Source organism: Brachycentrus maculatus, unplaced genomic scaffold (genome assembly GCF_059751285.1).
Source record: "Brachycentrus maculatus isolate JH-2025_06_01 unplaced genomic scaffold, ASM5975128v1 h1tg000090l, whole genome shotgun sequence".
Taxonomy (NCBI): Eukaryota; Metazoa; Arthropoda; class Insecta; order Trichoptera; family Brachycentridae; genus Brachycentrus; species Brachycentrus maculatus.
Genome location: NW_028280844.1, coordinates 2,238,150 through 2,263,669, shown reverse-complemented (window position 1 = coordinate 2,263,669; position 25,520 = coordinate 2,238,150). Strand labels below are relative to the sequence as shown.

At 36.7% G+C, this 25,520-nt stretch overlaps 1 protein-coding gene across 8 annotated transcripts in view; it reads left to right on the top strand.

Annotated features, from left to right (window-relative positions):
• The window catches only part of Ten-m (teneurin transmembrane protein Ten-m), a 514,493-nt gene that overhangs the window by 486,465 nt on the left and 2,508 nt on the right, over window positions 1-25,520 (top strand). For 4 of the 8 annotated variants that reach the window (XM_088258104.1, XM_088258106.1, XM_088258105.1 and 1 more), the window contains 13 exons: window positions 7,247-7,417; window positions 8,892-9,242; window positions 10,783-12,915; window positions 13,540-13,817; window positions 13,930-14,146; window positions 14,229-14,633; window positions 14,916-15,251; window positions 15,714-15,921; window positions 19,361-19,577; window positions 20,451-20,627; window positions 20,720-21,128; window positions 21,315-21,567; window positions 21,661-25,444. In XM_088258104.1, the coding sequence (XP_088114230.1) occupies window positions 7,247-7,417; window positions 8,892-9,242; window positions 10,783-12,915; window positions 13,540-13,817; window positions 13,930-14,146; window positions 14,229-14,633; window positions 14,916-15,251; window positions 15,714-15,921; window positions 19,361-19,577; window positions 20,451-20,627; window positions 20,720-21,128; window positions 21,315-21,567; window positions 21,661-25,444 (8,939 nt within the window). Of the gene's footprint in view, window positions 1-7,246; window positions 7,418-8,891; window positions 9,252-10,782; window positions 12,916-13,539; window positions 13,818-13,929; window positions 14,147-14,228; window positions 14,634-14,915; window positions 15,252-15,713; window positions 15,922-19,360; window positions 19,578-20,450; window positions 20,628-20,719; window positions 21,129-21,314; window positions 21,568-21,660; window positions 25,445-25,520 lie in introns of all 8 variants that reach the window. The other 4 variants (XM_088258103.1, XM_088258101.1, XM_088258108.1 and 1 more) reach the window with 3 other exon arrangements.

Genomic DNA, 25,520 nt, shown 5'->3' with positions numbered 1-25,520 from the left:
TATATATATATATATATATATATATATATATATATATATATATATATATATATATATATATATATATATATATATATATATATATATATATATGAACCAATTTTGAAACATTATTTTTGAATTACTAGAACTTTACTAGAGACATCTATTGGTGAGATGAAAAGAAGATGTAATTGGAGATAATCCAGATTTTGTGAACAAGTATTTGGACACACTCAAAATAACTCGACTTGTCTATATGACTTTGAATATTTATTATTATTTCATGACACCAGTGAAAAACCAAGAAAATTAATTAGGACACTTGGTACGAGCGTCTTTTAGTTAAATGTTAAACGCTCGAGTGCATTCATGGAGGAATGATAAATGAATAAATTATTTATTCAGTTTCGGGCCGCGGCATGGGTGTATATTCGCATGTTGGGCTGCCATAATTTAGAGCGTTGCAGCCACGAATTTACACGGAAAAATGCCCCGTGCTTCCGACGAAGATAACGTCACCTTGCACGGGAAGACGCCAGGAGCGCAGGAGGCGGAGGAGATAGGCGATACTATCGCTGTCACCCGCGGCCCCCGCCCGGCAATAAATTAGGCGGGAATGTAGCGTGACAAACCGCCTAGCGCGGCGATAAGCCCGCCCTCAACGAGCGGCAAAGATAACACTCAACTTGCCCGTATGTTTTTCTTACTGTCACAGCGCAAGGCCTTCTTTGTCGAGCTCCGCACTGTGCGAGCATTCTGTGTGCGATTCTGCATTAGCTTCCTATGAAGGTTGCAGCCAAAAGCGATATAAGCCCACAAATTATAGTTATTTGAGTCGTCTGCAGCATGACAGTGACAATGATCAGCCCGAAAATCCTTTTTACCAATTTATGAACGATAAAGCTCATCAAATGATTTATAAAATACAAACATTATAATTATTCGATCGCCTTTTTAGTCTAATGGTCAGCTCACTAGGCTACCATGCTGGAGGTCCCGGGTTCGATTGCCAAGAGGGTCAATATATACATTAGTGATTTTTCAGTCTACCCTGGACTAGTACCTGAAGCGCATGGCTGATCACACTTCTTTCGGGTATTTAACGATCAAGATAACACGATGCAGTGCCTTATGCACCATTGGGTGGGGATACCATTTTTATATAGCGGTACCATTTTTTTAAATCATTATGACAGTCGGAATCCATAGTATCTACATGAGCATGCGAACAGTACAAATTATTATTTTACTCCTCGATTAAGTTAAACAAATATACATACATACATATATTTATGTATTAATTTTAAATCAAACACAGATTTTTTGAGTCTACTAAGTTGTATTTTATTAACAAAAAACACATAAAAAATTATACTGTGACAATTGTTTCGCCTTGTTAGGGCATTATCAAACGAATGTTCGTTTGATAATGCCCTAACAAGGCGAAACAATTGTCACAGTATAATTTTTTATGTGTTTTTTGTTAATAAAATACAACTTAGTAGACTCAAAAAATCTGTGTTTGATTTAAAATTAATACATAAATTAAAATGGAGTTCTACAAATTAAACGCCAAGTCAATAAATACATACATATATCTCATTTTGACTTTACATAGAATTCTTCACCTGCGTTTTTTTCCTCTTTACCACAGTAAATCGTCAAATAATCTATCGAATTATCTGTTATTATCGACGCAATCATTTCGTCTACTTAATAGAAGTATCGGAACATCAATACCCCTAATAAACTTGAACACAAAAGTCGACATATATTTTTTATACTATTCCTGCGGATGTAAAATCGTTTTAATTGGAGGCAAACCTCGGCTAGAACTCAAGAGGCCTTCCCAAGCAAAGGTTTCGAATGAATAGAATGTCTATAGATATAAATGTAGTATAAAGAACGTAGTAAAAAGAGAATAATATCAAGAGGTGGAATCAAAACATAGGAAACGAGGTTTAATATGGAATTTTTACGTTTTATATTTTACCTGTACTTTTTTAAAAGACTAGATATAATTCAATACATTATTTTGAAATCTCAACATAGATGAAGAAGAATATGGAAGTCTGGACATTTGCAGGGCTTACGACCGTCATAGGCTTAGTAAAGTGATCACTTTACACATGTGTAACATTCAACAATTCTACTAATGATTGACAAAAATACTATTCAAATTTTTAGAACTTTTAGATATATTGATCAAACTCTTAACACAGTATGTGCGAATTCATCTATGTTGGAATACGGAAAGCTTTTATCAATCAGAGACTTTTTCCATTTGTATGTGAGATCCGAATCCTAGATTATATTCACAAGAAACGCTTGAATACATGATTTTCAAATTTTATTTTATTTTAGCTTATAATTTGACCAGTTGAAGATAATATAGATTTGTGAACAAGTATTTGAAGACACTCAAAATGTTGTAAAATGATGAATTATTTATATCATCCCATGTGTCGGAGTCCTCGGTGTTAAGGCGTGAATGAATATAAAGCTTCCATCCTACAAATACTTAGCATAATAAGTATTCCGAATAAACTTTCTCACCGAGCATTATCAATTCATGGTCTAACTTTTCCATATATATCATGATAATGAACATTAAAAACTTAAAGAGATTGTGAAGCGCTTAGAGAAAGAACTTTACTTTTAATTTAATTTTCTTATCGCTTTAATTTATCTCCTTTTTAACAGATTTCTATTATTCGCGTTTTTGTGACTTTTTTATTCGGTCGACAGATTTACGCGATATTGACATGAATACAAACAAATCGCGACATTTTTTTTTATGAAATTTGAACTTTTTTGAAGCGTGTTTCTATCCGTCCGTCCGAGTTGGCGATGGAGTTTAGAAGTGCCAAGCACAGTGGCCATCGTTGGCCCGTCGGGGAGGTCGGAGGAGGGTGGCTTTGGAGATTGGAAGAATTTCCCGAACGTAGGTTATTCGACATCGGAGCGAACTTGCAAACTTTCTCTCGCCATTTATTGTTTGAAACGAAAGTTTATCTCGACCCAGCGACTCTCGGGCTTCATTTTAATTGGAAACCATTGATTTCCTTTATACATTTTGCAGATTCTCGTGGCTTGTTTACTCTTTATTACTGGCATTATGTTCGCTTTGCAAAAAATCTACCCTCAAAAATATATTACATTCGAAATGTTTTTAGGATATTTTGGTTATATAAATAGCGTGTACCAAAACATTTGCGAAACTTTTGACGTAAATGGAGACAAATATAAACACTAACTCCGTACCCTTTTGAATACTGAATGATAATATGTTTAGTATTTATTTAGGTACTGTGTACTGAAATAATATGGCGTAACAACAGAAGTATGTTATAATACAATACGATAAATCCCCGCCATTTCTCTTCCTCTTCATTTCCACGAAACATCAATCGTCCTCCTTTTTTTATATCAAATAAAAAGGTATGGATTTGGTAAAGAGCGATATATAAATTTTAAATAATAAAAATGATGTAATTTTTTAAAACTTGAAAAATGGCACCCTTGCAACATAGTTGTATGGTAAACGTGAAAAATAAATATTTTCAATAACGAATTATTTAAGCATTATTGAAAAAAATATTATTCTTTAAATTATTGTTTTTTTGTCGTTTCTTTTCAGTAAGTATTTATTCGATTTTCGATTCAGAATTTACACAAATTAGGTGAAAATTTGTACAAAAATTAATAATAAACTTTAGCTCGATTATGTACATATATTATTTGATGCCATTAATACTGTCTGGTATTTCAGATTATCCATTACAATTTCTTGACTTTTTACTGAATTAGTCCGAGACAGTTTTTCTGAAATAAAACTACGTTCTTCTTAGCAATTTATTTCTTGGGAAGCTTTCAAATAGTACTGCCTGATACCAGCGCACCCTCAGCGCTCGGAATGGCATTAAAAATCGCGATTGTCAAATGGATTTCTTTCCACCGTCTGTGCAGTTAAGGCATTAGCATAAGACACTGCTATATCGCCAGTGTTTACGAATTATCCGGGGAGACACAAGGGTGGAGGTTATTTGTCTCGGCGAGTAGGAATTCCCACCCCAGCGACAAACTAACGAACTATTCGCGTGAAGGGTGTCCTAGCCACCCCCGAAACATCCCCCTTACCTGGATCTGCTTTAGAAGAAGGGCCGTTGTTTTTACGAGTAACTAGAATAGTACAAATTACTGAGATTCAGCAAATCTGATTCAGCTATTTATTTTATTTTTTATATCACCTTTTTTACAAATTCGTGTAGATTTTTCTCTTCAAAATAAATTCTTATTCAATTCTAGTTCAGCACTTGTAATTTTATGCAGCATTATTTTTACGATATTTTGTTTTTATATAATATACTCGTATAAACAAGTGTAATTATTCAATGGAGTTTAATCGCTAATTCCAATAATCCAGTTAGCACCCTACTATATGCAATAAATAATAGTATTTCAATAAAAACTTTTAGTAATGCAATAAATATTAAAGTACTTTTTGTTCTGTAACTAGATGACTACATAATAAAAGGTTTTTAGTTCGATTCTTAATGGAGATCACTATAAATTCTAAAACTGAATGAGAAACTAAATACTGATTTTTAAGTGTATGTATATTTGTTTATTTGAGTGACATTCTCAAAAAATATATACATTTTTATATACTCGTATTTCCTATTCAAGAAAAATAAAAATACTAATAGAATTCATACAAATACAAATGCGATGTAACGGTGACCATTAAACGTCTAGTGGGATGTTATATTGTCAAACGCTGTCCATGTCCACTTTGTGACCGAACCCACCCCTACCCCTACAGTACCTCCCCCTGAAGCCACCAGCGGCAGTATGATTATCAACTTGATTAATGTTCACCTCAGGCGTATTAAAATTCCTCACTACTAAAATGCCGCCGTTGGTAGTCGAACCCGTCCTAACTTAGTTATATGTATAATGCAGTGCTTCGAAACCTTTTATCACCTACGACATACCGAAATTCAAACACACCAAAAGCAAAAATATGTAGGTTTTGAATTCAACATTTTTTTGTTTTTTATTTGATAATTATAACATACATAAAACTAAACTAATGTATTTATTTTTGCGCAATCTTAATAACTGTTATCAAATAATAATTAATTTATTTGATATCTGCGCTTGTTTCAATGAACACAAAAATTTTACAACATTTTTAGTGTGTCCAAATACTTGTTCACAAATCTGGATTATCTCCAATCAGGTGTTATTTTTTACGTTCTTTTTTGACATCTCAACATAGATGAAGAAGAATATGAAAGTCTGGGTTTTTACGGGTTTGGACATGTAAAATTTATGATTGAGAAAAGAGCAGTAAAACAAATTTATAAGGCGAATGTAGTTGGAAAAAAAGCAGAGGGAGACCGAGAAAAACTTGGCACGATCAGACATATCTAATACTTGAAATCGGCCGGGTTAGGAGTCGGATCAATCGGCGGGTGCGTATGACGAAATGCATGAATATGGAAGAAGCGAAGAATGTTTGTAAAGACAGAGTGGTGTGGCGTTCTATTCTCGATGATGGTTAGTTAGTTAGGTACGCCAGTATTCGGCTCGCGGCACACCGGTTTCGGAGCGCTGATATAATACATGTAGGTACGTTATTCAAATGAAGCGGACTCCGCGCTTAATGAGTATTGATTCATTTTCTTGCCGTGGCATTGGAAATGTGGACCGCCGAGGGTGAAATGGGGCGTTTGCACTTTACTCAGCATTTTGGTGTATTTTGATAATGATCTTCGAGCATTTCGCCGGGGGTAACATTATTATATTTAGCTGCCAGTCTGCAAAAAGCTCTAATTCGAGAGATTCGTACCGCCTCGTTATCAATTTATGCCAATCTTTCAGACCCGTTCCGAAATATTGAATAATCCCTTAATGTTTCTGTTTGACCGAGGTACTTATTGATTGAATCCGTATTTATTTTATAAATTTGAGTGCCATGTTATTATTAAATCAACCGGAAGATTATTTTCTTAGAGGGTTTTAAATTTTCGATGGTGGAAATCGAAAAGGGTTGAAGCAGTAATTTTCAAAAGAGTAATTTACATGAAATTTATATTTTTACCTACATAAAATTATTCTCCGTTTTTTTATTCAGGCAGATTTTAAAATTTTGATTGATTTTATGCAATAGAAAAAATATTATATTTTAATTAAGAGAAAAATAAGATGAATAAATTATCGTTTAATAAAATCTTTAAAAGTGCTTTGATTTAAAATGATCTTCGATGTAAAAAACATATTTAATTACAGACAATATTATTATTATTTATTATTTCGGACAGAAGATAAAAGTCTAAGCATCCTAGGGCTTACAGCCTGACATTTGGCTTAAGTGATCACTTTATACACATGTGTATCGCTCACCATTCTGCCCATTATTGATCATATCCATTGTGCATAATTTTTTGAAACCTGTATATATGCAATGGTCTTAGACCCGTCCGCAAACCAGTAAGGTTTAACATACATACAGCCAAACGCCAAATCGTAAGATGCTCAGACTTCCATATTTTTTCATTAAAAAAAGAGAAGAATGATACATTTTTCATATCAAGTTGACAGATCTTTAAAATTGACATATCGCTCACTCCTTTCAACAACGTCATATATCAAAAATCGACAATTTTCAGTCGTGCATGTTTTCGGAAAGCCCAAAAAATGTACTATATCCCAGCAAAAGCGGCAGATGTTTAACTTAATATTTACTCGCTACAGGGCAAAAAGTGTTGTTTTTCCATTTTGAACAAATAGTATTGTTTAATAATTTTTTTAAAAAAACTAAATACTTTTCAAATGGAGAAAAAGTCTTTAGGTTTTACCTAAAAAGATCTATTGCACAGTAAAAAGTTCAATATGTGGCTTAATATTTAATTTTAATACATTTTATTATATTTTTAAACATTAAAAACGAATTCCTGAAAAATCAAGTTTTTTGATATATGACGTTGTTGAAAGGAGTAAGCGATATGTTTTTGGCATCTCAACACTTAACATGTATGTAACATTCACCATTCTACCCATGAGTTAAAACACCTTTTTTAAGTAGTTTAATCATGTCTCAATTATGCTTTTAAAAATGCAACTCATCACTTAAAGTTAAATTGTATATTTCCTAGGTTAGACATTGTCTAAAATCCTTTTTCAAATTGTAAATATAGTAGTGTAATGTACAAGTTAGATGATTGGTGCTAAAGCGGTTGTGTCGCCTTGTTCCCAGGGTGCTTGCTGGACAGTAGTGGAGCCCGGGGTCCCCCCGATGTGCCCCCCAGGAACGTGCCCACGATGAGTCGCCTCAACGGCCGTATCACGGGCAACCCCGCGGACCAGGCGGACTTTGAGCCCTCCTGCCTCGTCAGGACCCCGTCAGGGAACGTCTATATTCCTAGTGGTAAGTCAACTTCTAACTCTAATGGAATTTATAATCACTTTATTTTGAGAAATAAAAAGACTCTGTGTTTTGATCCACTCACATTTTTATTAACCAACTAGTTTCGGTAACAACCTGTTGCCCTCTTCAGGGTTTAATTTATGACTAAACATATATATATATATATATATATATATATATATATATATATATATATAATAACGTTTACTAAACATTAGTAAAAAATACGACAAAGAAATAAAACGGGAAGAAATAAGATAATCAAAAAATTTCATCATTTTAGAAGTTCAGCAGGGAGTACAGGAACGACGTGAATATTATTTTTTCCAGGAATGGTCTTTTTGCTATCGTAATTCATACGATAGTTTGGTATTCTAGGTTTAAACTAGTTAAAACTTTCAAAAATCCGTCTCCAGGCAAAAAAAATATTGATATCTCAGCAAAGATGAAGTAATTTATAATGTGGGTTTATTACACTATCATTCCGGTTTAATGGATTGTTCACAATAAATCCATTTAATTGGTTTTGACAACACAATAATTCCACGTCGTATCTACCCTACTCACAACACTAAATCCATTTTGTAACTTTTGACAACATGGCAATTCCATTTCAAAGTATTTGAGACCATTTAGCTATAAAAAACATTATAATTCTATTTCAAATAATTTGACGTCATGTAATCAATATTGTCCGCCTCCGCAGCGTAATGGTTACCGCATTTCGCTAACGTGCTGGAAGTCCCGGGTTCAATTTACAGGGAGGTCAAAATAATTATAGTTAGTTTTTTACTCTAATATTTATTTAAATTTATTCTGGACTGGTACCTGAAGGGGAGGACTGATCACTATGCCTTTATACCGTCAAATATCAAACAATATTACGTTAAAGTCATGCAGTACGCTATGCACCATCTAAGCAAAAAAATTAAATTAAATAGTTGCATGATCAAGCATGTCAAATACTTGAAATTGGATAGGTCAGGAGTCGGAATAATCGGCCAGAATGTATGAGGAGATGCATGACTGTAGTAGAGGCGAGGAATGTTTGCAAATACAGTGAGGTTTGGTGTTATTTTCTCTTTGCCTACCCCTGCGGGAAAGCGACGTGATGGTTAGTTAGGTAAATTAATTTCATTTATTGATTCGGCAGTTACTTTGTGGAAAAATCTATTCATTTTTATTTAACTTTTACTAGGTAAAAAACATATGTTTTTTGTCGATGCATTCCGCAACATTTTCAAACACCGTATGTGAGAAAATATGAAAATAGGTATATTTTTTAAAGTAGTATTGTGATTGTCCTGACGAAGAAACGGGCACGTCTCTAAACCGGTAGACAAAAAATCTCTATGGGTGGTTATATACAGATATTACAAACATTTTTGAAAAAAATATATAAAAGTAATTATGACATACAATAATATTTAAATATTAATAATATTAAGGTTAATGAATATTTCAATTCTTCCAGGAGATATCCAGAAAAACTCTTCAATGGACTACAAGTCCAACTCCTCGTGCAGCAGTCCGTCCAAGGACAAGGGGATGGGAGGCATGGGAGGCATGGGCGGCATGGGCGGCATGGGCAGCATGGGCGGCATGGGTGGCATGGGCGAGGGGCGCTGCGGGATGCCCTACGCGGGCGCGCCGGTCCTGCCGCTGCGGAACAACCTGCGCCGGCCGCCGTCGAGCCACTTCCCCCCGGCCGCCGGGAGGTTCCACTTCCGGAAGGGGCTGGCCTCCAAGTGCACGTGGAAATGCACGGCGATAGTCTCTATCATCCTGTCTGTGGTGCTCACTGCCGTGCTGTCGTATATATCAGGTAAAAATGGTAAATAACTCAATTAACCCTTAATGTAGCGAGTTGTTTTGAAAGTTCTGTCCGTTAATATTAACATATTTCGAACGGGTGTTTTTTACCCCTGCGAACCGCTAGCGACGAGATTTTAAATTATGTATATCGTAGTCATACAGGAGTAAGTGACCAACTGCATTTTTTACAAAAAGGTGATCATTGACTGTGATATCTTACTAGCTTAATATTGCTCTGAAAAAAATCCCAAAGGATTTTAAACTTGGAAGCACATTATATTGATTCGTTAAAAATGACTAACTGCATTGATGTTAATTTTCTTGCCAAGCAAAAGTGACTTAAATGGCTCTCCTGAACATTTTACGTTTTGGTATTTGGTCACTTTCTCCTGTACGACTACGATATATAGCTTAGACCTTAACAAAGAGATTGGTACATATTCATATAAAAACATATATGATAGATGTTCGAATAGTGAAATAAGGAAGGAATGCAAAGCTGAGATAAGCATTATCGATAAAATTAAGAAAGGTGTGTTGAGATGGTTTGGACATGTGGAACGAATCAGTGAGGAAAGAATGGTAAAATAAATAAATGAGGCGAATATTGTTGGAAAAAGAGCAGAGGAAGACCGAGAAAATCTTGGCACGATCAGGTGTGCCAAATACTTGAAAGCGGTCAGGTTACGAGTTGAAATAATCGGCGGGTATGTATGAGGAGATGCATGAACGTGGAAGAACCGAAGATTGTTTGCAAAGACAGAGTGGTGTGGCGTTCTATTCTCTCTGCCTACCCCTGCGGTAAATGGTTAGTTAATTAGTTTAAAAACATTAAATGATTACTTCTTTTCTGACTTTGAAATGAGGCCGGTGCAGAAGGTAAAAATACCCTTCCCGTCCTTAAGCATCAATCGACCAAACGGGTAGAAATACCTTTCCCGTTCTAAGTATGTTAAGGTCTACTATCTTCTTCCTAGTTATCTTCTTATATTCCCGAAATGTACTTGCATCAAACATCTTTGTTAGATATGGTAAAAACATCAAGCGACATTTTTTCTCACACAACTTATGTGTCGTTGCCTCATTCAAATTCATCCATATCAAAGTTCCTCAAATTCGCTTGTTATTTTAACATGCTCAGTATTAAATATTTTATCAACTGCTCCAAACATCACAGTCTGATCTGCAGTACTTGTAAATAAAAAGATACAAACACGAACCTTTGTTTATACCAGTTTTCAATTACACGCACAGAACTTTCCAAACAATCTAATATATTTATTAACTAACAATATTTTTAGCATATAATTTTGATAGAAAAAATAATGGTTTTATTTAAAATAAACATGATATCATTATTATTCTTATTAATTTTCTTGAATTTCCTGTGGCATTAATATTTATTATATTAAACTGTTTGTAATCTGACATCTGACATAAAACTTAATGCAAGGTGTCATGTTAAATGTATGGGAACATAGAAACTCTTCTGTAGTTCATTTAGAAGAAGTTAACATAAATATTCAATTGTCGATTTTACCATGTTGCAGCCTCAAACCTGCTGAATTGGTCGTACCAAAACACAAAGGCCTGCACAGTTCTGGTGGGGGAGAATCCTGACATCTTCCCCGCCTCCAAGGCCACCACTTTGGAGACCAACAAGTCGCTCAGCAACCGCCCTCGGCCGGGGGCCGCCGGCTCCGGGGCGCAGGCCGCAGGTAACCCCGACCCTCCTCTCTCACCCTCGCTTGGCCGACGCTCTCGTAGACACGCTAGTCAGCATGAATCTTCTTCTTCTTCTGGCCTTTCTCTGTCTGGTGCTGTAGACTCTTCACCGAGTATAGATATTGTGCATGACTTGCTAACTACCACTTCTCGGGGTAGCTTGCATGATCCGGACGAGTCTTTGCGAATGCATGGTGACCAGAAAATGGACGTGACTTCGAGTAGCCCTTTAGATGATTTCACCGCTTTTGTTGATGCGAATTCACCTGCTCCACACACCTCGACTGATATATACACAGATTATGTTGACACTGTATCTGAATCAAATCAAATAACAACTGAAGGAAACGAAGAATTTGACTTAAAATCAGAAAAATTATCGACAATTGTTGATAATCTTTCTAATACAATTTCCACTAATAAAATATCTGAAAATGTTGGCAATATTCTTACAAGTACAATGCCTATCGTAAAAAAAGCTTCGATAGCTCCTGATGATTTATATAGTACAAATCCATCCGAAGATACAATTGAAAATATTTTATCATCTGCGAACAGTCAGTCAACTGAAAAACACACAAGCATTCGAAAAACTACTAAAGCAACAAACGATGACAATTCTTCACCTGCCACTCACATAGACTCAATCACGCCATCTTCTATCACTAATTATGTTACACTGCACACATCCCTTTATTTTGCGACAACGGCACAGTCTTACACGCAACGTGACAATTCCGTATTAGTCATCAAACCAAATAACTCGGAAATTTATGATATGCCTGAGGAACCAGATACCCACATTAAAGATGAACAGATTGAATATGACCCATCTGACCTGATGCAACAAGATGACCTGACGATAGTCAATTATGTGAAGGAAGAAAAATCTGCTGAAATGCTTTACATGAATGAGAAACACATCTTTAAAAATACTACCGCTAACAAATTAGAAAAGAATTTCAGACTTGATTATAACCGTTTGAAAAATGATTTACCGCTTGAGGAAAGAGACACCGATAGCAAAACTCAATTAAACGCTATTCCAAAATTAATTAACCAAATAAATTACCCGCAAAAAGCAGAGTTTGAATTCAAGCATGGAGATAATACTAATAAATATGTTAACTTAACTAATGATGTTAGTAATAACAATGCGAGTAACATATATAACGTAGATCAACATGTTCCTTTTATTACAAAAACCCCTCCCACTTTCCCAAAAGTTGACAAGCCTTTGCCTTTGGATTCAGGTAACAACTCGAGCCGTGTGGTAGTAAATGTAACTATTTCTTCCGAAGGAAATGGAAATAGCCAGCCAAAGCCGCTTTATGTTTTATCGATATATGTGCCTACAAACCCTAACTCGGGTAGCTTGCCTGATGTGCAAATTAATCCCGTCGAAGTGAAGCATGAGCTTGGAAATCTTGGCCAGTCTAACCAAATGGAGAGCCTCAAAATCGCTTCAGCATCAACCCCATCTTCAACAACCGAACGTCAGCTCTCCACCACCGTACCAAGTACCACAACCACCATCCAAAGTGATGCTCTGTCTCTATATGGTGGAGAGTGCCTGTGTTCGTGTCCAGTTTGTGGAGATAATTACACTTCTGATAATATTACAGACCCCTTTTATGAAAATTATGTCGACCCAGACGAAGAAATGGAACCGTTTTTCCCTGACTTGTATTCGAGAAATACAAATATAAATGTTTCCAGTACTGAAAAACATATTAATTTAGAGAATACAACGGTGTTAGTCACTGACGAAGCTTATACGACATCGAGTGAAGATCCGTCAACTTCTGAGAGTAGCACTCAAACCGATATCTCAAGCAGCTCAGAATGGACAGAATTCACTAGTGAAGCGACAACTGAAGAAAGTACTTTCACTGAGACAGCTTGTCCCTCAGTGACCACCCCTCTACCTCCACTACCCATCATTCTCATCCTAGAAGGTAAGGTCATCAATTTCATTTGCATATTCGTTTGAAGGCTTTCTTGGATTTACAAGACTCAGCTCAACAACAAATGCATGTGAGATCTGCCGGACAAGATGTTGTGACACTTCGAATCATGGACACCTATCACATCCTTCATCCTCATTTATTGTGCCTGCTTTACTCCTATAGCAATTTACTATTATCTTTATATTTATAGTTTTTAATACTTTAGATCTAATGTGCATGGTTTGCCTTTCAAACACTTGAAAATAATTCATTAATGTTGCTCCATTTCTGTGTATCATTTTGCATGCCCTTAATTAATTATATGATTTTATCGTTGAATAGGTTGTATCCTTTAATTATCTTATTTAAAATACACATATTTTCCTACTAACTTTCATTTTTTACAATTTCATTATTTCATTGATTGTTAAAGAACTTTCAATTTGTATGTAAAATAATTTATTTTTATGAAATCTCATGAGCCTAATAATTAAACTTCCCATTCAGCTTGTTTTACCAAATTTCCATTATCATTAACATTTGTAAATAAATACAATACACTTATGCGTGAAATAAAGCTTTTTTATTCATGCGCTTATGAGTTGATACTAATATTTTTGTATGTGTCGGTAGGAGCTAGAACATTCCCAGCACGGTCATTTCCTCCCGACGGAACAACCTTCTCTCAGATTGCTCTGGGGCAAAGGTTGTCCAAGGAAATTCCTCCGTATAGTTACTGGAATATGCAGTTCTACCAGTCCGAAGCTGCGTATGTGAAGTTCGACTACAACATTCCGCGGGGTGCATCCATCGGTGTTTATGCAAGGCGGAATGCTCTTCCAACGCATACCCAGTATCATATTCTAGAAGTACTCAGCGGATTCAAAGCGAGAACAACAAGGGCATCACATGTGAGACCAATAACATACTACATTTTAATATATCATCACTAATCAAATCAAATAAACATATTGAATGAAAGATCGAATTATTTACAAAATTTAATTTATTATGATTTTCCAGCCTTCTATGAAAAAAGAAGTGACACATTACATGGAACAGGGACACTGGTTCTTATCCTTGTATAATGATGATGGAGATCCTCAAGAAGTTGCTTTTATAGCTGTCGTAGCTGATGATATGACCCATAACTGCCCCAACGGCTGCTCTGGAAAAGGAGAATGCTTGATGGGACACTGTCAATGCAATCCTGGCTTTGGTGGAGATGACTGCAGTGAAAGTATGTATTTTTTACATCCAAGTAATCTTAATCTATGATTTAATCCTACAGTACATCATCAATTATTTCTTTTAATTTTCAGGCGTTTGCCCAGTTCTCTGTAGTCAAAAGGGAGAATACATAAACGGAGAATGCCAGTGTAATCCCGGTTGGAAAGGAAAGGAATGCTCTCTCAGACATGATGAATGCGAAGTTCCCGACTGCAATGGGCACGGACACTGCGTCAATGGGAAGTGTGCTTGTATAAGAGGATACAAAGGAAAGTTTTGCGCTGAAGCTGACTGCCCTCATCCAACTTGCTCGGGACACGGTTTCTGTATCGAAGGATCTTGTTTCTGTAAGAAAGGATGGAAAGGAGCGGACTGCGCAACAATGGACAAGGATGCACTTCAATGCCTGCCCGATTGCTCTGGACATGGAACATTCGATTTAGATACCCAATCCTGTACCTGCGGACCCCGTTGGTCTGGGGATGACTGCTCTAAAGGTGAAATGTTTGTTTACTTTCAAAACCCACAGCAATTCTAGCAGTTATTTTTATGAAAAAAAACAGTATTTCAAACATATCTTCTTCAGGCTTGTTCAGGCATACAGGATAAAGGTCTCTTTACTTTCTTGAGAATTGTACTATCTTATGCCATAATGTTTCTCTTTAGTACAAATTCATTTTAACTTTATATTTGATAAAAACTAAAACCGAAACCAAAAGGTATCAATTGTGTGCAAAACACACATGAATCACTAATGTATTCTAATTTAAATCTTTCAGAGGTGTGTGATTTGGAGTGTGGCCCACATGGATCGTGCGTCGGTGACGCGTGTCGTTGCGACGCAGGCTGGGCGGGAGACGCGTGCGCCACGCGCCTATGCGATGCACGGTGCGGCGAGCACGGCCAGTGTAAGAACGGGACCTGCTTGTGCGTCTCCGGCTGGAACGGGCGTCACTGCACCATGGAAGGTTGCCCCGGAGGATGCGGCGGCCACGGCTCCTGTCGCGTGGGGGCAGATGGACTCTGGGAGTGTCGCTGCTTCGATGGCTGGGACGGACCCGATTGCACAACACTCAAGGAACAGAACTGCAATGATGGAAAAGATAATGACAAAGGTTCGTTATCTTCTTTTCATCTTGCATAATGTCTCTTCACCCCCCATTAGTATTCTGCAAAGCTGTCACAAAGGTCGATTGAACAAATTCATTTAATTTCTTTGAAACTAAGAACCCCTTTGAGCTTGTTCAACTAAAGCAAACTATTGATAAATAAATAGAAAGGATTTTATTCTGTCCTTGTCTATTGAAGAGAATGAATCTAGACCAGATACCACTTCCATCATTTCTTTGTAGTTATTTTCATCCTTCTGACAGCTGTGTATTTAAGAAGCTTCTTCATTTTTTTTTCTTCATCTTCTACTTGAACCTCTACCAAATCTAAGGACATCTTTGTGTTCTACTTTAGATTTTTCACTTTTTCTGATCTTATCTTTTTTGTTGCTAAAACCTGACACTTCTATTGTTCTATCGTAGCATATACCGATACACATGTTACAAGTGTTACTAAACAATTTTCAGATGGATTAGTGGACTGTGAAGATCCGGAATGCTGTACCAACTATCAGTGCAGCAGCAGCCAGCTGTGTGTATCATCTCCAACGCCGATAGAAATACTTCTCAGGAAGCAACCACCGGCGATCACGGCATCATTCTTCGAACGGATGAAGTTCCTCATCGATGAGGACAGCCTACAGAACTACGCTCGCTTAGAAACATTCAACGAAAGGTGAGTGTCGTAGTTTCTTAGCTATGTATCGCTTACACCGAGTGAATTTCCACAAGTGTGAAGCTATTTCAAACACATTTACATCTTTATTAAATTCAGACGAATTATTTCTATTCGGATATCTGTTAACAATGCATTGTTGTGCCCCAGTCTACATTCCTGATGTTTTCCAATTGATTTGTGTGCGGGTATGAAAATGTTTGTCATTGTTTTCTGTTTATATGTCAATAATAACCTCAATTTCCATCTACTTGTTTAAGTGTGTGTGTTGTCTTAAATATTGACGTTGAATCATGAAAAGCTTTTGTTGTAAGATGCAGAATTCATCAAAAATTTTAGAACATTTGAGAATGTCGTTATTCGCAGAAAACAAATATTGGATTCAATCTCATTACAACAATTTTTTTGAGCTTCAGCACAAAGCATGATAATTCGTAAATGTTACGGAAGCGTTAGCAAATGTTTGTCAAATCTTCTAAACAGGAGTTGCTTTGAAGAGCGGTAAAATCCACAATGCTTGTATCACTGTGTTTTTACATATTTTTTGTTGTTTTTTTCAATAAAATAAATCAATTATTATTTTTTTAAATCATGGACTTTAAATAAATTTCAAAATTAAGAATATTCATTGCTACCTTGAATCGGTCAAAAAAATGTTTTCAAAGATTTTAATTTATTTTTATCATAATTTTTATGCTGCTCAGTGTGTTTTGGAATCAGTTCAATGCAAGGTAAGGACCACGACAGAAATGTAATTTAATCAGAGTAGTAGTTTGACCAAGTATTCTTTGGCAGCGTGAATTGTTACCACTGTGTGTTGCATGAGTGTTTTGTGTGTTTTGTAATCATTAATTTCCCTTGTTTTGTGTCCTGTGAATTTTTTGTTTGCTTTATACAATATGTATTTACATATATTTATTCATTCTATATTACACAACTTTGATTACATCAATTGGTTCACAAATTTTCATTTAGTCCCAAGTTTGTACCAAGTCTTTGCCATAGATAATGTGCAATATAATTTGTCAACTGTCTATGGTCGAGTGGTAATCTACATAAAATATTTAAAATGGTTTAAAACCATGTTCAGCTTCAAATGTACTACAACTAGTGACTAAACGAAGGTTAAGGGTCAAGTAAAGAGTGTTACTACACATTTTAACAGTACATAAGGTATCATCTATGGAAAAAAATACTATTTTCTTTTGTCATCATAATTAGGCCCAAAAAAATATATGAAAAAATTGTTATCAAGAATAATGCCTTTAAAAAAATATTTACCTTAGAAAAATAAAAAGTACTTGAAAATGTAATCAATAATACATTTACACTTTTTGATGTTATACACTTGGGTTTGAAAAATCTCAAATCAGATTTTTAAAATTACAGATAACTACATAAACTTGAAAAAAATATGCAAATCTCCTTTAGCCAGAAATTCTGTACAACATATTTTAGAGGTTATCATATATAAAACATTGATGCACTTGAAAATTAAATAAATATCTTTATTTACTGAAAATACCTTTATTGAAACATGCGTTGGAGATTTCAGCTATACCTATTTTTTACAGTACAAAAAATCTTAATTGTATGTATTTGATCAAAGTATTGCATTTTGTCCGCCTCCATAGTGTAGTGGTTAGCGCATTTGGCTACCGTGCTGGAGGTCACGGGTTCGATTCCCAGGGGGGCCAAAATAAATATATGTGATTTTTCACTCTCATATTTATTTACTATCACCCTGGACTTAGTACCTGGTATCACGTAGGATTGATCAACTTGCCTTCATGTAATAATTAATCAATATAACACTATGTTGATTAGTGCCTTTTGCACCATTGAGTAAGGATAAGGGTTAGAAGAATTTGATACAAATTAGCAAGTGTGGTAACAATATTTTGTAGTCTCAATAGCGTTTTGTGAATAGGTATAAAATATAACTAACAGCCATGTTTTTAGACCGTAAACATCTTTAAAGTATAATTACAGACTCACTGAGTGCTATATTTAGTGATTTTTACAGACTTTTGGGTAATTGTCAATGTTTATTTGATAAATGATTATTGGCTTTATTATTGCTATTTGATACTTAAATCTCTTCATCACAAATTTATGTTTAAATGCCAATTATCTACTTTTAAGTAACCATTGATGATTTTTATTGCAGGTTAGATGATATTATATAAAGAAAGATTGACAGTTCAATTTTATCATATTTTAAAAAAAAAACTAAACCGTAGAATGGAGCTACTTGAACTTTGATGTGTTACTTGAGCCCAGTATACAAAAAATATATATCTGTATTTGGTCTACAATAATGAACGTATCGACATGATGTATTGTTTCCCTGACAGGTGACACTTATTGTCACGATACGTTCATTATTGTAGACCAAATACAGATTTGAATCTATTTTTTGTACTGGGCTCAAGTAACACATCAAAGTTCAAGTAGCCCCGTTCTACGGTATAGATCTATATTTTAAGTATCATAGTGTATGGATTTATTAGACAATGCAGTAGACTCCACATTTATTTCACTAGACACCACATTCCTCTAATACACATTCTGCATACATGTTCACACACTCTTTTTGTAAAATAAATCATGGTTTTTATTCCACTATAGGATTTCACAAGTGACTGAAATAACGTTTGGAATCTCCATACATTATGTCACTGACAATCATCATAAATGATTTGTCCCAGCTTTTATGTGAATTTATTGCACAAAAATAATAATAGTGAAATAATCCTATCTACTTAATACATTATAATACGGATTTATGGTTTATTAGTATCATTTTAAAATTTCTAAATCGTTTGGATGCAAACTTTAAGTATAATTTTGTTAACTGTTTTATGATCATTATTGATTCATCTCAAAATACTGTCATTTAAGGAACATTAAAAATAACAGTATTTTTTTCTGTGGTTTGTGTGTGTTTCACTCATGAGAATTCTTTTCATGAGCCACTACAATGAATATAAAATCTTTTAAAAAATTCGTTAGAGCGTAGATATATTTTTCATTAAATTAATAAATTAAATTAAATTAACTTTAAAATCACTTGAAAACACCTACATATGCACATCAAATCCCCAACAACTTATACTATTAACTCACCTAAACTACAAAATTATAGTCATTATTCATTGGTGAATGGATTAATGTTAGAACACCCTCAACCGGCAACGGATCTAACGCCCCGTCGCTTCCCAAAAAGGGATGGGAATACATACATTTGTAAATTAAGAGGAACCTATTATTATCCCCTACCTTGTAAGCAAGTGCCCGGGCGTTTGTGCCAAGTGAACTTGCGTAGGTCCGGCAATGCCTCCAAAAAAAATTAGGACTATTGTAGATAGCTAAAGTTTGTAGTTTGCCATTTTGTTGTACTTTTTATGTTTTTAACATATTTTTCAATGTTGCACAGTCGTTCTGGAGTAGTGAGAGGCCGTGTGGTGACATCAGTAGGCTCAGGACTTGTAGGCGTGAGAGTCAGCACGACCAAGTCTCTGGAAGGGTTCACCCTGACTCGAGAGAACGGATGGTTCGAGCTGTTGGTCAACGGAGGCGGGGCTGTGGCATTACAGTTTGGCAGATCTCCATTCAAGCACACGTCCCACGTGGTCTTTGTTCCATGGAATGAGGTAATTACTGCTTTTTTACTTATGACAAAAAAATTCATAATATTATATTACTTTGAACTACAGCTTCTCAGCTCAGTGTCAAAATTTAGTGTGTCTTAAGTCTCGTACTCACAATCAGAAAATTTGACAAGACTTCATGTGCCAGAAGTATCCAGTAATTTCTTTAAGTGATGTAATGAATTTCTAAATATTTAAAATTACCACTTTAAATTCAGAAACAATGAAGTTTCATACCTTTAGGGCGTTTGTCCACTACACGGAATTACACGGAATTTTACCGTCCGGCACGTCAGTTAGCGTTTTAAAACGATGATTGGTTTGGATTGGCTTGTGCTTTTGTCCATCTTTCTTCAGATCGGAGCTCTTGATCGGTGCGTGAACACGTTGCGCGTAAATTCGATCACGCTAAACTGTCGTAGTAGCTTTAATTTTTCAAAACCGGACTGCCGGACGGTAAAATTCCGGGTAGTGGACAAGCGCCCTTACTGTTACATAACCCATGGCTATTATCCATTTTATATTTCTTATTACCTTTTTCTTGTTTCTGTCATGTTGAAAACTCAGGACAAGATTTGGACTTCTACGGTGTAAATGTAGATTTAAACAATCGCTTATTAAATCTCATCGCAACATTGATATAACATTAATTTTGTTTAAGCTATGTTTGTTAATTTCTGTAAACCTTTAGTATTTTAAATTCAATTCTTGTCATAAATATATGATAATAGATCAAACCCACTTATTTTAAATATATATTATGATTTCTTACCAATATTGTTTTCTTACATATATGAATATTATTTCTGCTCCAATATTCTTATTTATACCTTATTGTATCTCAGATTAAACATTTACCTTACATTACTTTTTCAGGTTGTGATAATCGATAAAATAGTGATGACCCTGAATGATGAAAAGATGATATCAGCTCCGCCGCAAGCTTGCCTAGTGCATGACTATGATGTGATGAAACCTGTCGTTCTTGCTACATGGAAACACGGCTTCCAAGGTGGTTGTCCTGACAAGAGCGCTATCCTAGCAGAGTCACAGGTAAATAAAGAGAATACATATTACGATTAAAAAATAGCCTAAAATTCAATAACAAAAAGGATTGTGTCTAAAAATGTTACTTTTTATTCCAGGTTGTCCAAGAAAGCCTTCAAATACCTGGCACTGGATTAAATTTGGTTTATCACAGTTCTCGTGCAGCTGGGTACTTGTCTACCATACAACTTCAGCTGACTCCGGAAACCATTCCTCCGACACTGACCCTCATTCACCTTAGAATCACTATTGAAGGCATATTGTTCGAGAAGGTATTTGAGGCTGATCCAGTTATCAAGTTCACATATGCCTGGAACCGATTCAATGTCTACCGGCAGAGAATTTACGGAGTAACGACCGCAATGGTAAAAGTCGGCTATCAGTACACTGACTGCAAAGATATCATTTGGAATTATCAAACCACCAAGTTGAGTGGACATGACATGAGCATATCCGAGGTCGGAGGATGGAATTTGGACATTCATCATCGATACAACTTCCATGAAGGTAATTTACCAACACATATTTAGTTGAATAATTAATAAAACAAAATAATTAATAAAACACTTCTTAGAAATACCTACCAACCCTTTTGAATGAACATCTTTTATTGAGATTGTTTTTCAAGTTTTGGACATATTGAAAGTACAATCGTTAATCTTTTATTGATATATTGCGTTATTCTTGTTCTAGGCATTCTTCAAAAAGGTGACGGATCAAACATTTATTTGAAACACAAGCCAAGAGTGATTTTGACAACTATGGGCGATGGACACCAAAGGCCACTGGAGTGTGCAGGAACTTGCGATGGTCCAGCATCCAAACAGAGACTCTTGGCTCCAGTAGCCCTGGCCGCATCACCTGATGGATCTTTATTTGTGGGCGATTTTAACCTTGTAAGGAAAATACTTACTGATGGAACCGTCAAGACCATCGTCAAGTTGAAGTGAGTACCGCAGCATTCTAACAGAAATAGCAAAAGAAAATGTGTTTAATCATTAATTTATTTTACTAAATGTATTTATTATTCTTCTTACAGTGCTACCAGAGTATCCTACAGATATCACATGGCACTGAGTCCATTAGATAATGTTTTGTACATATCAGATCCTGAATCGCATCAAATCATAATAGTCAGGAATTTGGACGACTACTCTGATCCTGAACACAGCTGGGAAACCATTGTCGGTTCCGGAGAACGGTGCCTTCCGGGTGACGAGGCACATTGTGGAGACGGAGCTTTAGCCCGGGATGCCAAACTGGCCTATCCCAAAGGAATGGCTGTATCTACAGATAATGTTTTGTACTTTGCCGACGGTACAAATATAAGAATGGTTGACAGAGATGGAATTGTGACCACAATAATAGGTAATCACATGCATAAATCGCATTGGAAACCGATACCTTGCGAAGGAACTCTAAATGTTGAAGAAGTACACTTGAGATGGCCAACAGAACTAGCCATCAATCCTCTAGATAACACTCTGCATATTATAGACGATCACATGATATTACAACTTACCCCTGATGGTAGAGTGAGAGTGGTAGCGGGCCGACCCCTCCATTGTCCCAGCCCATCCTCAGGTTTTGATATTGAACTCGCTACACACGCCACTCTGATCATGCCGCAGAGCATTTCCTTTGGTCCCGCAGGAGAACTATTTGTTGCCGAAAGCGACTCGCAACGAATCAACAGAGTCCGCGTCATCAGTACAGATGGAAAGATATCGCTGTATGCAGGAGCTGAATCTAAATGCAATTGTCTCGAAAGAGGGTGCGATTGTTTCGAAGCCGATCATTACTTGGCCTCTAGCTCCAAATTCAACACAATATCTGCAGTCGTTGTCAGCCCTGATGGAGTAGTTCATATCGGAGACCAAGCCAATTACAGAATCCGTTCTGTTATGGCCAGCATTCCGGATGCCAGTGGCTCCCGGGAATACGAGATTTTCTCCCCAGAAACTCAAGAAATTTATGTATTCAATAGGTTTGGTCAACACATTACAACCAAAAATATCCTAACAGGTGAAACGGTGTACTTGTTCACATACAATGTTAATACTAGCAACGGAAAGTTGAGTACGGTCACCGATGCTGCTGGAAATAAAGTATTCTTACTGAGAGATTACTCGAGTCAAGTTAATTCTATAGAAAACACCAAGGGACAAAAGTGTAGACTGAAAATGTCTCGTATGAAAATGTTGCACGAATTGAGTACTCCCGATAATTACAATGTTACTTTTGATTATCACGGAGCGTCAGGATTACTGAAAACAAAACTCGACAGCACCGGAAGAAGCTATGTTTATAACTACGATGAATTCGGCAGACTCACGACAGCCGTTACGCCAACCGGAAAGATCATCAGTTTGACATTTGACTTGAGTCTCAAAGGGGCAACCGTCGAAGTCAGCCAAAACAATCGCAAACCAGTATCTATGCTTATCAAGGGATCATCCGTGATTACTAAAACCGGTGAAGCAGAGTTGAGGACTATAGCATCGACTGATGGAAGCATATCGACCATTCTACCGTGGGGACATTCAATATCTACGGACACAGTACCTTATTCCATTCTAGCAGAAATTGATCCTCTTCTGGGAGAGAGTTATCCAGTTCCAGCCAAGCAAAGAATTGAAGTCGGAGGTGACTTGGCCAATAGGTTCGAGTGGCGCTATTTCCCGAGGAAGATACAATCCGGCAAAGCGAAAACTGGAAAATCCGTCGCACAAATAGGAAGAAAACTGAGAGTCAATGGTGAAAATCTAGTGACACTGGAATATGACAGAGACTCCGCTACGGTGGCAGTTTTCATGGATGACAGAGTGGAACTATTGAACGTCACCTACGACAGGTCGGCAAGACCTATCAAATGGGGTCCTCGCAATGGAATATTCGCCGGGGTAGAATTAGAATACGACAGGTTCAGCAGGTTAACGAGCTGGCGTTGGGGAGACCTCAGCGAAACATACGGATTCGACAGAGCTGGCAGGCTTTTTGAAATTAAGTATGGCGATGGATCATCTATGATTTATGCTTTCAAAGATATGTTTAGTAGTTTACCGCTTAAGGTTACAACTCCTCGAGGCAGCGATTATTTACTGCAGTACGATGATGCCGGGGCTCTGCAATCGCTGACCACACCAAGAGGCCACATTCACGCATTCTCTCTGCAAACATCTCTTGGATTCTTCAAATATCAATACTTTTCTCCCATGAACAGGCATCCGTATGAAATTCTATACGATGATGACGGTCAGATCTTATCCAAGATATACCCGCATCAATCTGGAAAAGTAGCTTATGTTTACGATAGCTCGGGAAAACTGGAAACAATTCTGGCAGGTTTATCTTCCATTCATTATACTTATGTCGAATCTTCTCAATTGGTGAAAACCATCGAGGTAAAAGAACCCAACTACGAATTGAAGGAAGAATTCAAATACCACGCTGGAATTCTGAAGGATGAAAAACTTAAGTTCAACGTTAAAAGTGGATTAAGCAATGGGCATTTCAAATACCAATATGACGGTAATGCGAGACTCTCCGCCATAGAAGTCAATATCAATGGCAAAGAACTCCCAGCTCAGAGGCTCAAATATAATCAGAATTTGGGTATGCTGGAGGGTATTAGTGATTTGAGAATATACAGAAATACATTCAACAGATCGGTGATGCAGGATACTAGTAAACAATTCTTCACTATCACGGATTACGATGACCACGGTCGAATTAAAACTATTTTGATCAATATAAAATCATATGACGTATTCAGGCTCGAACTAGATTACGACTTGAGAAACAGAATTAAAACGCAGAAAGTTCTCATCGGTCGCTCTTCTTCTACCGATCGCATCACTTACAACAATGATGGACATATAATGGAGATGGTCGGCAGCAGTGACTGGAAGTACGTTTACGATGAGAATGGAAATGTCATCGGCGTAATCCAGCAAGGCGAGAAGGTTACCCTGGGATATGATAGCGGGGACCGAGTGGTGCAATATGGTGACGTCGAGTTCAACAGCTACGATGGACGCGGATTTGTCATCCGTCGAGGTGAACAGAAATATCGCTACAATTCCAGGGGACAACTAATCCACGCATTCGAAAGAGAAAAGTTCCAGTCTTGGTACTTCTACGACGATAGAGGTCGGCTCGTATCGTGGAAAGACGATAAAGAAAATGTCACTCAATACTTCTACGCCAATCCCACGACACCGACTCTTCCCACCCATATTCACTATCCGAAAACCGGCAAAACATTCAGGTTCCTATATGACCAAAGAAATGTCATCATCACGGTGGAAACCAGCGAACAGAGATTCTACGTAGCTTGTGACCAGAATGGATCACCGATGGCTTTATTCGACACTAATGGCAATATAATCAAAGAAATTAAGAGATCTCCATTTGGAAAAATCGTAAGCGATTCTAACCCGGATTTCGCTCTGCCCATTGATTTCCACGGAGGTATTATCGATCCTCACACGAAACTCGTACATATCGCCCAAAGGTTATATGACCCCGCAGTGGGTCAGTGGATGACCCCGTCTTGGGAACACCTGGCCACCAAGCTCAGTACTCCCACTGATATATTCATATACAGATTCCAGAACAACGATCCCATTAACAAACGACAGAACTTCACCTACATGACCGACCTGGCCAGTTGGCTCAAGCTCTACGGGTACGACCTGGACAAGATGATCGGGTCCAAATATACCAGCAGCATGATATATCAACCCATGGCCACTGTCACGTCCCCGCAGTTAGCTCCCGACTTCGGAGTCATATCTGGACTGCAATGTATCAATGACAAGGTGAGTTTTTAAAGCCAATTTAAGATTTTCAATTTATTCCATCATTTACGTAATGTATCAAAATATTTAATTATCG